Source organism: Amphimedon queenslandica, unplaced genomic scaffold (assembly GCF_000090795.2).
Source record: "Amphimedon queenslandica unplaced genomic scaffold, v1.1 AMPQUscaffold_13503, whole genome shotgun sequence".
Classification (NCBI taxonomy): domain Eukaryota; kingdom Metazoa; phylum Porifera; class Demospongiae; order Haplosclerida; family Niphatidae; genus Amphimedon; species Amphimedon queenslandica.
Genome location: NW_003546261.1, coordinates 258254 through 270877, shown reverse-complemented (window position 1 = coordinate 270877; position 12624 = coordinate 258254). Strand labels below are relative to the sequence as shown.

Genomic DNA, 12624 nt, shown 5'->3' with positions numbered 1-12624 from the left:
CAGAGACCATTCCCGAGCCAAAAGGACTGTAGGCTGGGATTGTTCTGGCAAGGGAAATTGGTGTTTTTGTTTCCTTACTTTTTGTAATTTAGAAATAGATATTAGGACTGTAAGTAACATTATTTCAGAACGACATCGACTGCAACAGGAACAGACTATAGGACAAGAACAAGACACAACACAAGGACACTCTGTCACTTCTGAATCACCAGCACGACGTTACAGGACTTCCAGATGAACAGTAAAACCAGACACCTTCAACATTTTGACGCTACAAGGTGTAAAATTTATGACTCTTATGAACAAAAAGAACATGTAACGACACTGAAACTATTGAAGATAAAAGAGGATGACAGCACTTTTAATGAAGGAAAGACACTACTGAAGAGACTACTACATGACATAGGACTTAAGTACAGGATGGTGGACAACAGACATTATTATTATGAGCAACCACACATCATTAAGCAGAGGAAATCCTACCTTTGCAAGATCAGACAAAATAGGGCTAACAATAAACCAGTAGTCTTTCTTGATGAAACCTGGGCCAATGCCCACAATGGCAAAGATTTTGCCAGGGTAAAACAAGACACTGTAACAGGGGGTACTTTAGGGGGAGTGAGTAGCCTATCTGGTAAAGGCAAGCGTCTCATTATTCTTGGAGTGGGAGGTGACATGGGTTGGATTCCCAAAACCATTCTCATCTTCCAATCCAAGAAAAACACAGGCAATTATAATGACAAAATGACTGGAGAGCACTTTGAGGAGTTGTTTAGAGAGAGTCTGCTCCCAAATGTTCCTCCTAATAGTCTTATTGTCATGGATAATGCTTCATTTAATTCAAGGATTGAGGAAGAGATGCCTAAAAAAGTTGGACCAAGTCAAAGATGATTGAGTGGCTAGTGTATTAGGTGTAAAATTTAATGATAATTGCACTAAGTCACAACTCTTCTCAATCATTCAAGACGCAGTCAGAAGGATGGGCCTCATGACCACTAAGTACATTGTAGATGAAATGGCTCTTAAGGCTGGACACGAGGTTGTTCGTCTGCCTCTGGCGCACTGTACGCTCTATCCAATTGAATTGGCTTGGTTACAGGTAAAGGGCACAAAAAGGCAAACACCTCTAAGTTCACCCATGATGAAGTTAAAAGTTTTGCGAAGGAGGGTTTTGAGGTGGTAAATAAAGAGCGATGGGCTGACTTGGTTAAACATGTGAGGGATAAAGTGGAGGTCAGCTACTAGCAGAATGACAATCTTGATATTTATGAAAGTTTTCATGTACATGATTTTGTCATTCATGTCAGTAATGAGTCAGATGATGTCTTTAGAGAGAAAGATGCCACCTCATGCCCTGATTCACTTGACAATTGTGCGTCTGCTATTGACAGGGATGAGGACATTTGACTATTTTACTTTTTTAATTCACTACACTACTTTAATTTATGACACAATTTTTAACTTACCGTAATTTTAGCTGTAATCTAATCGTATTTTACTTCATTAGTTGTAATAAAACTTTTCATTTGTAATGTAATGTACTCATAATTTTTAATATGTTGATTAATCCTTCTTGCATTATTTTTACTTTTAATATACATGTAGCTATTATTGTAATTTTGTTGTATTTTACATTCGTTGGTGGTGACAATATAAACAATCAATTTATCAAACCCTTAACACCTGCTTAACATTGACCACTAAGGTGTTTTTAATGAGATGGCAAAGTCAGTGTGGCCTACTATAGTTGCCTTCACCCATGCCGTAGGCGTATAGGCAAGGGTACTGTGCTTGTTTTGATCAGCAACTAAGCTACAGAAAGGCTTCTTTTTATTGCCCACATCCATGCCATAGGCATTAGGCAAGGATACCGTGCTCGTGCTGTCAGTGTGTGTGTGTGTGTGTGTGTGTGTCAGCAAAAATTTCAATCATAGATGATTTTTTGCCTGATGCTACTTTTTAGTCAAGCTCTTCAAAGCATGCCTTTTGCCAATTAGGTACACAAAAAGTGGTTCTTTTTCTATAATAAACTCTTTTGTTTTCTTCAAGGTGGCAAAAGTCGGCAACGTTTAAGAACAGAAAAAGATTACATGTAACATGTGCAAAGTTGAAGCTATGGTACCTTCGAAGGCAACAACAGGTAAAGAAAAACATGGAGAACAAAAAAATGTGTGGAATTGCTTGACTTTCTTTCATTTGTGAGATATGACAGCTTAAGTGTGACTGACCAGCCATTTTGTAGCATAGCAGTTCCTCTCTGAGAAGGTGGCTACTGCCTCGAAACTGAAAAAAATGGATACAGGAATTGCATGAAACAAATAGAGCCAAACAAATAGAGCCAAACAAATCTGTGTAAAACTGTGTGAATGCCTAGAAAAACTAAAGCTTTCTGTCCACAGTAAGACCACATGGCACCATTTCACTAAACAAGGCAATGCATATTTTGATTGAACTGAGCCACACCTTTCATTCCAGCCACACTTTTAGTTCCTGCAGCAGCAAGGTAGCAAAACAGAAAGTCAGTAACATTCTTTCCAATTTTTTTTAAAACGTTACTGTTTCACTTTTGTTGTGTTACACTTCCCTGATTGTGGTGAGGGCATGTGCTATAGTGCACTGGTAGTTCAAGTGAGGCCAAGACAGTAAAAATAACAGGGAGTGGCTTACCAGTTGCCTAAAAATAACATGTGGTCTGTTTGTTAGAGCATGCACAAACTGAAAAAAAGGCAAAGCGGACCCAGTTGGAGGCTAAAAAAGAATAATAAAGGAGCCAGGTCTTGCAGAAGGAAAGAGTTTGCAGTTTACACAAGTAAGAGCATGCAAAAAGTTTTTCAAGGAAGCCTCCTACTTTGTCTGGACACGTAGACAGGATGAACCACTAGTCGTGTGGCCATCAGCAGCATTTGCAAATAAATTGTCTGTTGTCTGGATGCTATTTTTAGCTCTGGAAGATGTAAAAACCAGCTTTGTTTACAGAATATTCAAGGAGATGACACACCTAGCAAGCTTATAGACACACTTGTTCACTGATTGGGAGTAAATCTAGCTTTGCATAGTGAGCGTGAGCACCATTCATTAAGACCAGATATGTTCCATTTGGTTGAGTTACCTGATGGGAGACGCTATTTAGAATACATTGAATAGGGCTCAAAAAATTACACTGGAGGTTTGCGAGACAAAATAATTGTAATAAATCTGTCAAATCATTTCCTAATGATGAAAACCATAAGAAATGTGTAAATTGCCTTTACCAAAAATGTTTGAGTCTTACACCAGAAAATGCACTGTCAGATTCTGTATTTGCAACAATTACACAAGCCTCATCCAGAGAATTTGTATCAATCTAAAGCAGTTGGTCAAAGCTCTCTTACAGCAACGGTAAAATATATCATTGATCAATTGGGCATAAGTGGCGAATACACTAACCATTCTCTTAAGAGAACATGTGTCACAAGGCTTTATCAGAGTGGTGCGGAAGAATACAAAATCATGAAGGTATCAGGGCATCGCAATACAAATGGTGTAAGAGCTTACAAAAAAAATTTGTCTCAAGCAAGAAGAAAAGATAAGTAAGAAGCTACAATTAGTGTCTGAAAAGAATGAAGAAGAGGAGCCAGTGTTTAAGAAGCCTTGTGTATCACAGCCTCAAAGTCAAAAGTCAACACAACCTGTGTATAACTTCAGTAATGTACTGTATCTTTTACAAACAATTGATTTCATTTCAGTTTATTGTTAATCACTCATCATTTAAAACTTTTTAAAACAATAAATTCCATACAGCTCCAAATTTTCGTCAAATTCATCAGGTACCTTTGCTTGACGAAACTTTTAAACTACAAATTTTTTGTTCCACGTGGGTAGTATGCAGATTAGTAACAAAAATGACAAAAATTTTTATTGACAAAAATTTTATTGACAAAAATTAATTTTGACAAGAAATTAAGATTTTGACAAAATTTTTGCGTTACAAAAATTTGGAGCTATACAGTATTGTTTTCTAATTGTGGTTTCTTTCTCAGCCAGGGCTTATATACAATTTTGAATCTTCATAAACACTTTAATCTTCAAACAGAATTAATCATGAGTGGTATAAACATGTACATTGTATCACCTCACTTTAACACCAAAAAATAATATATAACTACTTGTACACATGTACTGCATTTTACATAAAGTATCTTTAGGCTACCATGCATGTAAAAATATTGAAAACTTACAATTTCAACATGTATGGATTTTCCTTTAAGTTCCTTGCCATTAAGATCTTCGACTGCTTTTTTTGCTTGAGAATGTGACCCCATTACAATAAATGCAAAGCGTTCTCCTTTATTACTGGCCCGAGCTACAACTTTCACTGATTCAACCTACACAAAATTAAACAAAACCACGTAATACAGTATGTAAGAAGCAGTAAGCAACACAGCCAGTAACAGTTTAGAATAGTATTTTGGAATATTAATCAAAAAACTCTGGTTGACACATTTGAAACGCTAAAAAGAAATGCAAGCAAGCAAAAAGGTGGTCACACAACTCACACGTGTATGTGTGTTAAGAGATGTAGTTATACAATATAAACAATGTATATCATCAGTTAGTCCCAACTTTGGACAAAAAAATAAAAACAAAGAGATCAGATACATGTACATGTACAAAATCATATCAAATATCTGTTGCGAAAAATATAATTACATGTACATACATGTATATACAATACAGTGCAATGAAAACATTACATAGCTAGTCAAGTTAAGAAAAAATTAAAGCCAACCTATGCTTTCATATTATAATGTCACATGTAGCCCCACCTAAGTATGGCTGTAATGAGCAATCTCTGTCATTCTTCAGGCTTTTCTTGTCCTTTAACTGACCTTATAATCTATTATACATCTATTGTGGTTGCTATATACCCATCTGTCCTTTCTTTGGTTTCAGTGCCTGCCTTTAGCTGGTAAAGAGCTCAACATGCAGATAAATTAAAGATTGTATTAGCAACAGGAAAAGGCTCCTGGCTGAAAATTTGTACGTCTAGAGAGCCTGATACTTCCTTTAATTTTTTTTCAATAAAGAAGTTATTTTTGAACAAATATCATGAGATGCAAATGATATTTATCAAAGTGACGCACCCAATTTGTCATTGCGATCCCTTTCATCCATTTAGAATCTTTCAAAGTACTAAGAAACTCTAAAAATAAGCAGAAGTTTTCAGAAGAACCGATTATGCAACTATGCCAAATTTCAAGTAGTGGCTAGCATTCCTTTAAAGTTATAAGGGGTGGTGGTGGTTTTTTCTCAATAGAAACCATGCAACTACATGTATACTCCACAGTGACTAGACGTACTTTATATTACTCTCCAATAGCCAGGCTCTCCACCCATTTTCAACATTAGGACAATGATTGGAGATATAATGCATACACAATATACAAGCATACCTGTCCTTTAACAAAAGAATTAAGGTACACATAGATCCTCTATATGAATAAGTTAAACAGTGAAACTAATCTTAGGAACACACAAATGCTCTTGTTTAGCAACTTAATATACATTGTACACACAAAGTAGCCTCACATTTAAGCCTATGGTCTATATACAGACCACGACTGTATTAGATCAATAAATCAAATGGTAAATAATAGCATTTCAACCTACATGTATGTCAATTCATCAAGAACTTACTTGTCCACAACAAGAAAAGAAGGATTTCAGATCAGCTGCAGACACATGAGGAGCCAAAGAACTAACCCAGAGATTACAACTAAAAAAATTAAACAACAACTTCATTAATGTATAGCTGTACATCGGAAAAAATTTACCATATAGCTACAATTTTTCGTTAGTCAAAAACTTAATGGAATTCGTCAGGCATTTGTGCTTGACAAAATTCTTCACCAACACAATTTTGTAAATTTAAAACAAAAATGATAAAAATGTATTGACAAATAAGCAAGAAATGAACATAAGCTTCCATAAAATTTTTGACTAATGAAATTGTGGAGCTCTATAGTATCCATAAAATTTTTGATAAATAAAATTGTGGAGCTCTATAGTATTCAAATCTTGCAGATGCAACATCACAAGTATACATACAATTAATGTGTACACAATCAAGGAATAAAATGACAACAAAAGGTTTCATTTTCCTATGATAATTAACACTTAATTGTTAGGCAGTATTGTACATTAATGTAAATGTACATGTGCATATACATGTACATGTAACATGTAGTGCACACAATAGCAAAAATGAACACGTCTTTTCAATGCAGCATGCATTCTATGGCACACCTGCTACTGGATTCCCCATCAGCACTCTGAGGTTTTCGGTTTTGGACTTTTCCGTCACTACATGTAGGTACAGAAGACTTCACTTTATCATTTGCAACTCCTAAATCTAATTCTTTTGAGTTGACATCCACAATCAGCACATCCTTATCTTCATCATCCACTCTTTCTTCATGGTCAACATCACCTTCGTAAATAAGTTCCTCCTCCTTAGGATAACTGGGATCAATGCTTTCAGGACCAGGAGAATCTCCGATAGCAGAAGTACTAGCACAAATATTTGTGTTGTTCAAAATTTTGACATCAGTTCCAGGTTCAGCATTAGTCTCTGATGATTCAAACTCATTCCCTTCTTTTCTCAGTTTCTGCTCATCAACTTTAACATGACCTTCAACATCTTTCACATCTGCCACTATAATTTCTCTTGCTTCTTTGACCTCATTACTAAGAGTAGTTCCTTATTTGTAGAAAATAATATTAAAATTTTTTTGGTAAATAATCAATAATAATTAATAAACTAAACACACATTGAAAGAACTCATCCATGTACTGTATGACTAGTAAGCAATTAAAAAACAATTTACCTTCATGAAGCAACAGATCTACTGACTGACTGTCAACCTGAAGTAAAGATATACAAAAAAAGCTATAACACATATGGTATATACCTTTAACACATACATGTACACATGCTATATGCATCATTCCTGCATACATGATTCATATAGTGACAGTATTACATGTATACATACATGTATGTACAACTATACAAATCTATTAATACGCCTGTGCATCTCTCAAAATCAATAACCAAATACATATACATGTACATAGATGTATAGCCAGAAAGTTTTGTGGCAAACAAATTTCCATAGTTTGGTCTAGTACATTATACATGTATCATAGATTAACCTTTGCAGAAATCAAAGATTCAGAAGCTGCTGCTGACATATTTTGTTCTTCTTCATTCACTGAATCATGACAAGGATCAACCAAAGGATCGCCACCAAAAATCTGATCAGCATTAGCTTTACTTTCAACCTCAGGAGACGTAGCACAGAATTCAGAACCTTTATCCATATTAGAAGATAGCAATTCATTGGAATCAGGAGATACCTGTTATGCACATCAACAAGAGAAGTATGACGCACATGTAAATGCAAAATATATGCTGCAATAATAAACAATTACATGTAGATACACTAATACATTTACAAACATAGTTAACATACATTCATTGAATATATCAATACATGTACCGAATAGCTAGAAAAGTTGGTGGAGTAAAACTTCAGCAAATTTAAGTCCATTCGCCAAATTTTTAGTCTCCAATTCGATAAGGCTTCATAAAAGCAAACATAGAGTTAAAATTTCACCAAAAATTTAACCTTCAAACCTCTTTTAGAGTCAATTCGCCAGATTTTAGCACTCCAAATTTTCTAGCTATACGACCCTAATGTAAGGATTAGTACAAAAAGTACTGGTTTCTTAAAATTTTTGACATTTTCGAGGACAAATTTTCTCATTGGTTTACGTTTTATGTACATTTGTAGCTATCTGAAAATTAAGACCGCATGTTTCATGTAATATGTCATGTTTCATGTCTTAATTCATGATTCATGTTACATGTCTCTGATTCATGTTTTATGTATGTTTCATGTTTCAAATGCATGTTTCAGAAACTCTTTTGATAATAACATGTAATCAATAATGATAATTATTATAATAATTATTTCAAAAATCTACAATCATTATACACTTATTGCTCTATGACAAGACTGCACATTAAGTCATCCTTATGGAGGGCTCAAGCAATGATAGAAAGTACATCTCTCAAGGCTTTGTCCCATGTCTAGACAACCCTGTTGTTTTTCTCAGTTTTATAAGTTCTTCTTAGTTTTTTTACTATACCAGAAAAAGAGATACATGTTTCAGACTCTAACAAGAGTATTAGTGTAAAAATTTTCCTAAGATTGATTTCACCACCTTGCGCACATGGTAGGCATTTATTTCTTCTTACTAAAACTTATAAAGGTTCTTTCTACCTTCTAGTGATTCTTGAGAAGTCTTTAGACATCATCTTTGCTGTATTCTTCTTGCCAGAAAGCTCATAACTTTGTTCTGCTTCCAATCCGCCATTTTGCTTGCCGTGGCCACACCCACTCTACGTGAGGGGCTGGGGGGCTGGGTGGAGCGTTGCTAAGTGAGTCATAATTGTTATTTCTCCAATACAACATGCATAGAAGATAAAAAGAAATGTAAGTGTTGACACACAATTATTATACATGTACATTGCGGGGGGCTGAATTCAATCTTAGGAACGAACTTGGGGCTTCGCCCAAGGGTCGTAAAAAAAGATGAGCAGTGTACAAGAATTTACTTACTAATTAAGCTGCCAGATCATGAATTCCCTTAAGAGATGAATGAGTTAGAGTTAGTATCAGGATAATGGCACCTTGAGCTACTCCCAGTGAGCCATCAAGCAGTATAAGGCTAAGCAATACTAGCATGACGGCTTAGTCTACAGTCTACACGATGATGATACATTTTACTGGACACAGGAAGTGTGGGCGTTGTATGGATTCCCCATTGAAAACGAACATGGCTGAAGTATGGTGCCTTTAAGCATTTCTAGGACAGCCACAGATGCTGACACACTATTATTACTAGCAAGCATAATAGAATATACATTGCTGTTAATAATAAAAATAGTCTTGTACAATCAACTCAAGACAAGAGAGAGATATGCTGCACCCTGTTGTTCCATCTTTTTAAAAATTCACAACTTTGATTTTTGTACAAATCAGTCAAAGCTTGTCAGCAAGGCTAAAACTCCTAAGGATTGCTAACAAACATAAATGCTACAGAATTATGTTACTTGTTTGCTACAGCTCTTCAGTTTTGGTCATGAAGAAACTGGTGAAACATGCACGCTATTCGGCAGCTCAAGACACCACATAGAAGAAAGTTATTCTTGAAACCTTGAGATAAAACACTAGAAGGATGTATCACTGTGTTTCAGGCCAAAAACAAGTATCCCATCAAAATTTCATGCTACTTGTTTCATTGTTACTTGCACGACCATTTTGACAACTTTTAGCTGTGGCCAACATTGATTTTTGTACAAATTAGTCACGGACCTCTTGCATCCTCCAAAAAGGTTTTGATAACTTTAGAAGACATGCTTAATACACTGTACAATACTTCAAGTCGTAGGCCAAGTACTTTTTGAGAAAATACCACCCAGAATAGGTTGTTCAACCAAATATCACCTAATTATCAGTGATTCAGCCATGTCCTTTTGAATTTTAAATGATTTAACAATATTCATGCAAATTTTTAACACATTCATTAACAACACCGGTAATGAAAAAATTTTGTCCAGTAAAATGTATAGTTATCTTGTAGACTGCTAGTCCAATCTCAAATACCTATCTATTGTCTAAAGTCCATTGAAGTCCAATAATACAAAAGTGTCCATCTGTGAAGCCCATTCATAAAACAAAAGCATGTCTGGGCTTAGTCTAGTCCAATCTCAAATACCTATCTATTGACTAAAGTGCAATAATAGAAAAACATCCATCTGTGAAGTCCATTCATAAAACAAAAGCATGTCTGCCCCTCCATTTTGTTCTCTTCCTCAGCTGCATAAACCTCCCTGCTCAAACTGATTATCATCATGTGATGCATGTACATGATAAATGAATGGCACAATTATTTCATGTTTTGTTATGTTTCGTACTTTTACATTTTTTTGTACTAATTTGTACTTCTCTAATGAAAATTGATTCATGTTTCATAGTGTTTCTGGAAATATTACGTCCTTTTTCATGTCAGTATTTAAAAATTTATGTTTTGCCACTAAAACATGCATGTTTTGCACTGAAACTATACAAAAAAAGGACATGTACTGAGAAAAATTTTCAACAGGGGGCCAGTATATTATCTATTATTAGTTACAGTGCATTTCAGTTGAGTTTGACCAGATACCGTATAAGTGGCTTTTTCAAGAGAATTATATTTTGCAAAATCTGCTAAAATTCCCATTCGTGGATTTTAATTTCACAAATTCTACCACGTGTGCCATGCAGGTACCGTATTAAATTGATTTTTACAGATTTTATTTTCGCAAATCAGGAGAGAATCCGCAAAATTTGCAAGCCTAAAAAAACCACTTATACGGTAATTTCAAGACCAAAACGTCACTTATAGCACTGCTCACACGCACATGGCCAAAAAACTTTATCATGCTCTTTTCTTCTGATTGTTTACCACAGATCTTATGTTTACGTAGCATGGTCACTATAGACATCCTTAGGTGAAATTGACGGTGAGCCTACATTGTACGTATACCATTACTGTTTAAAATATCCACCTATGGGTGATAATTTCTGTCATTTTTGGATGGCAAAACTCAATGGAGGTTGAATAAAGAGATACCTTTTCCATAGTATGGACCTATTTCACACTGCAAGAGCTGGTTGGAGGAAAGAATGATTGCTGCTAAGCATATTCTACAGGGATTTGATGCAACATACAGCTTGCTTTCTGGGTTAGCCAATTCATACATGTACGTTGTACATTGCTCTATATAGAAAAGTCCTCAAAATAATCTCAGAGTCAATTCCAGCTCAGTCACTTTCCCTGCCATACATCATTCCTTGATGTAATTTCATCTCACGCAACGAGGTACATGTATATAGCACCAAGTACCCACATTCTTGCATCCTTGTATTGATTCCAAGTCAGAATAATACAAATTAAAAAATAGCAAAATATTACAAAAATATCATGTTCTGACTGCTCCTGCTAGTTTCTCACTAAACTGGAGTGACATTAAGTTGTCTGCATGCTCCAATTAAGTGCCACTTACGTGTATCTACCACACCCATACATTAGATGATTAATAGTGTGTTCACACTACCTCCCCAGCTGTACAGAACTGTACTAAATTAGATTAGTTTGGTTATAAAAGAACCATGCTAGTAGCAGTTCACATTGCACAACTTAACTACACCAGATTCACTTCAAAACTAAACTACACCATTTCAGAGCACTTATTTTGGTGCACCACTTTAGCCTAATTTGGTTTGGTTACAGTGCAGTTTAGTTATGTTCACACTTGTTATAAAATTACACTATACTTCCCCAAAACACAGTTCCAGTATAGTTCCAAAGGGTAGTGTCAACAGGGTATTGGATTAAGTCTCAAGCCTTCATGTAAGATTTTATATAAGAGGAGGGTGGCAGGATTAAAAATATTTCAAAGAAGGGGGGTCACAAATAATTTCTATTGTGTATGCACCATGCGTGATCACAGCATTTTTACAATGTACTGAAATTTTCATGTTAATAGGTTAATCAAGGGGGGCAGTGTCCTCCAAGGGGGGAGGGCCAGAGCCCCTCTCCGCCCTCACCCCCTAAATGAAGCCCTGACTCTACATGATAAACATGAGCTTCAAAACAAATTTAAACATAACTGTCGTAGTATCACAAAATACATAATCACAAAACACACATACATGTAAATGTAGGCAGGTTAGACACTTGCCCTAAATAGACGTCCCGAGCTGTAAAAGACTAGGTGTATAAATTTGACTATTCTGAGATACAGATCCACCTGCGCATAATAATTGGCTGCCATTTTGGATGGCAGGATTCAATGAAGAATGAATGGAGTAAACTATAAAAACAATTTGTCTGGCAGGTCTGAAACTTTTTCAAGCTACAAAAGCTGGTTTGAAGAAAGAATGGGTCCTCTCATAAAACAGATTTGGTGCAATGTGCTGCAGATTCTTTACTATAGCTTGCTTTCTGCTTTTGCTCATTGGTTCACCATAAAAAGTTGCCGTCCATGGCATTTATTTCCTTCTCTACCACACTAACTGCTATATTTACTCTATAGTGACGTAATTCGCTCTCACCACGGTTTATACATACTAAATATACACAGTAAAAAAGAGATTACATAAAGAAGACAGCACTATCATAGGTGAGGCTACAAAACCATAAAAAGAACCCCATAAACTACGCCATAAGAGTGAGCCACACATACTCAGTGCTGTTTTCTATGTAATCACAAGATAAATTATTTGCAATGTATATAATTAGGTTTTACTCACTGCATGTAACTTCTCAGTTAGCAAAGCTTTCTCCAATCTTTTAAGAATCAAAGCCTTGTTACCTCTCTTTGGGAGGTTTCTCTTCACTAGTTCCTCCTTGATTTCAACCAGTTTCAATTCTGAAACTTTCTTTCCCCGAAGAAATAGTTCAGCCATACTCACAAGTCACTCTGCCTCAATGTTGCCTCCTAGCGTCACGTGTACTCTATTACCCGCCCCC

General features: G+C 35.6%; 1 protein-coding gene across 3 annotated transcripts in view; it reads right to left on the bottom strand.

Annotated features, from left to right (window-relative positions):
* Positions 1-12607, bottom strand: part of LOC100640655 (SAFB-like transcription modulator) — a 23461-nt gene extending 10854 nt beyond the window's left edge. For 2 of the 3 annotated variants that reach the window (XM_003383977.3, XM_019993062.1), the window contains exons 1-6: positions 12405-12607; positions 7195-7398; positions 6867-6903; positions 6286-6739; positions 5677-5755; positions 4218-4364 (exon numbers count right to left, since the gene is read on the bottom strand). In XM_003383977.3, coding sequence (XP_003384025.2) covers positions 4218-4364; positions 5677-5755; positions 6286-6739; positions 6867-6903; positions 7195-7398; positions 12405-12560 — 1077 coding nt within the window. In that variant the 5' untranslated portion in view covers positions 12561-12607. Of the gene's footprint in view, positions 1-4217; positions 4365-5676; positions 5756-6285; positions 6740-6866; positions 6904-7194; positions 7399-8666; positions 8958-12404 lie in introns of those variants that run through there. The other variant, XM_019993063.1, reaches the window with a different exon arrangement.
* Positions 12608-12624: the final 17 nt, after the last annotated feature.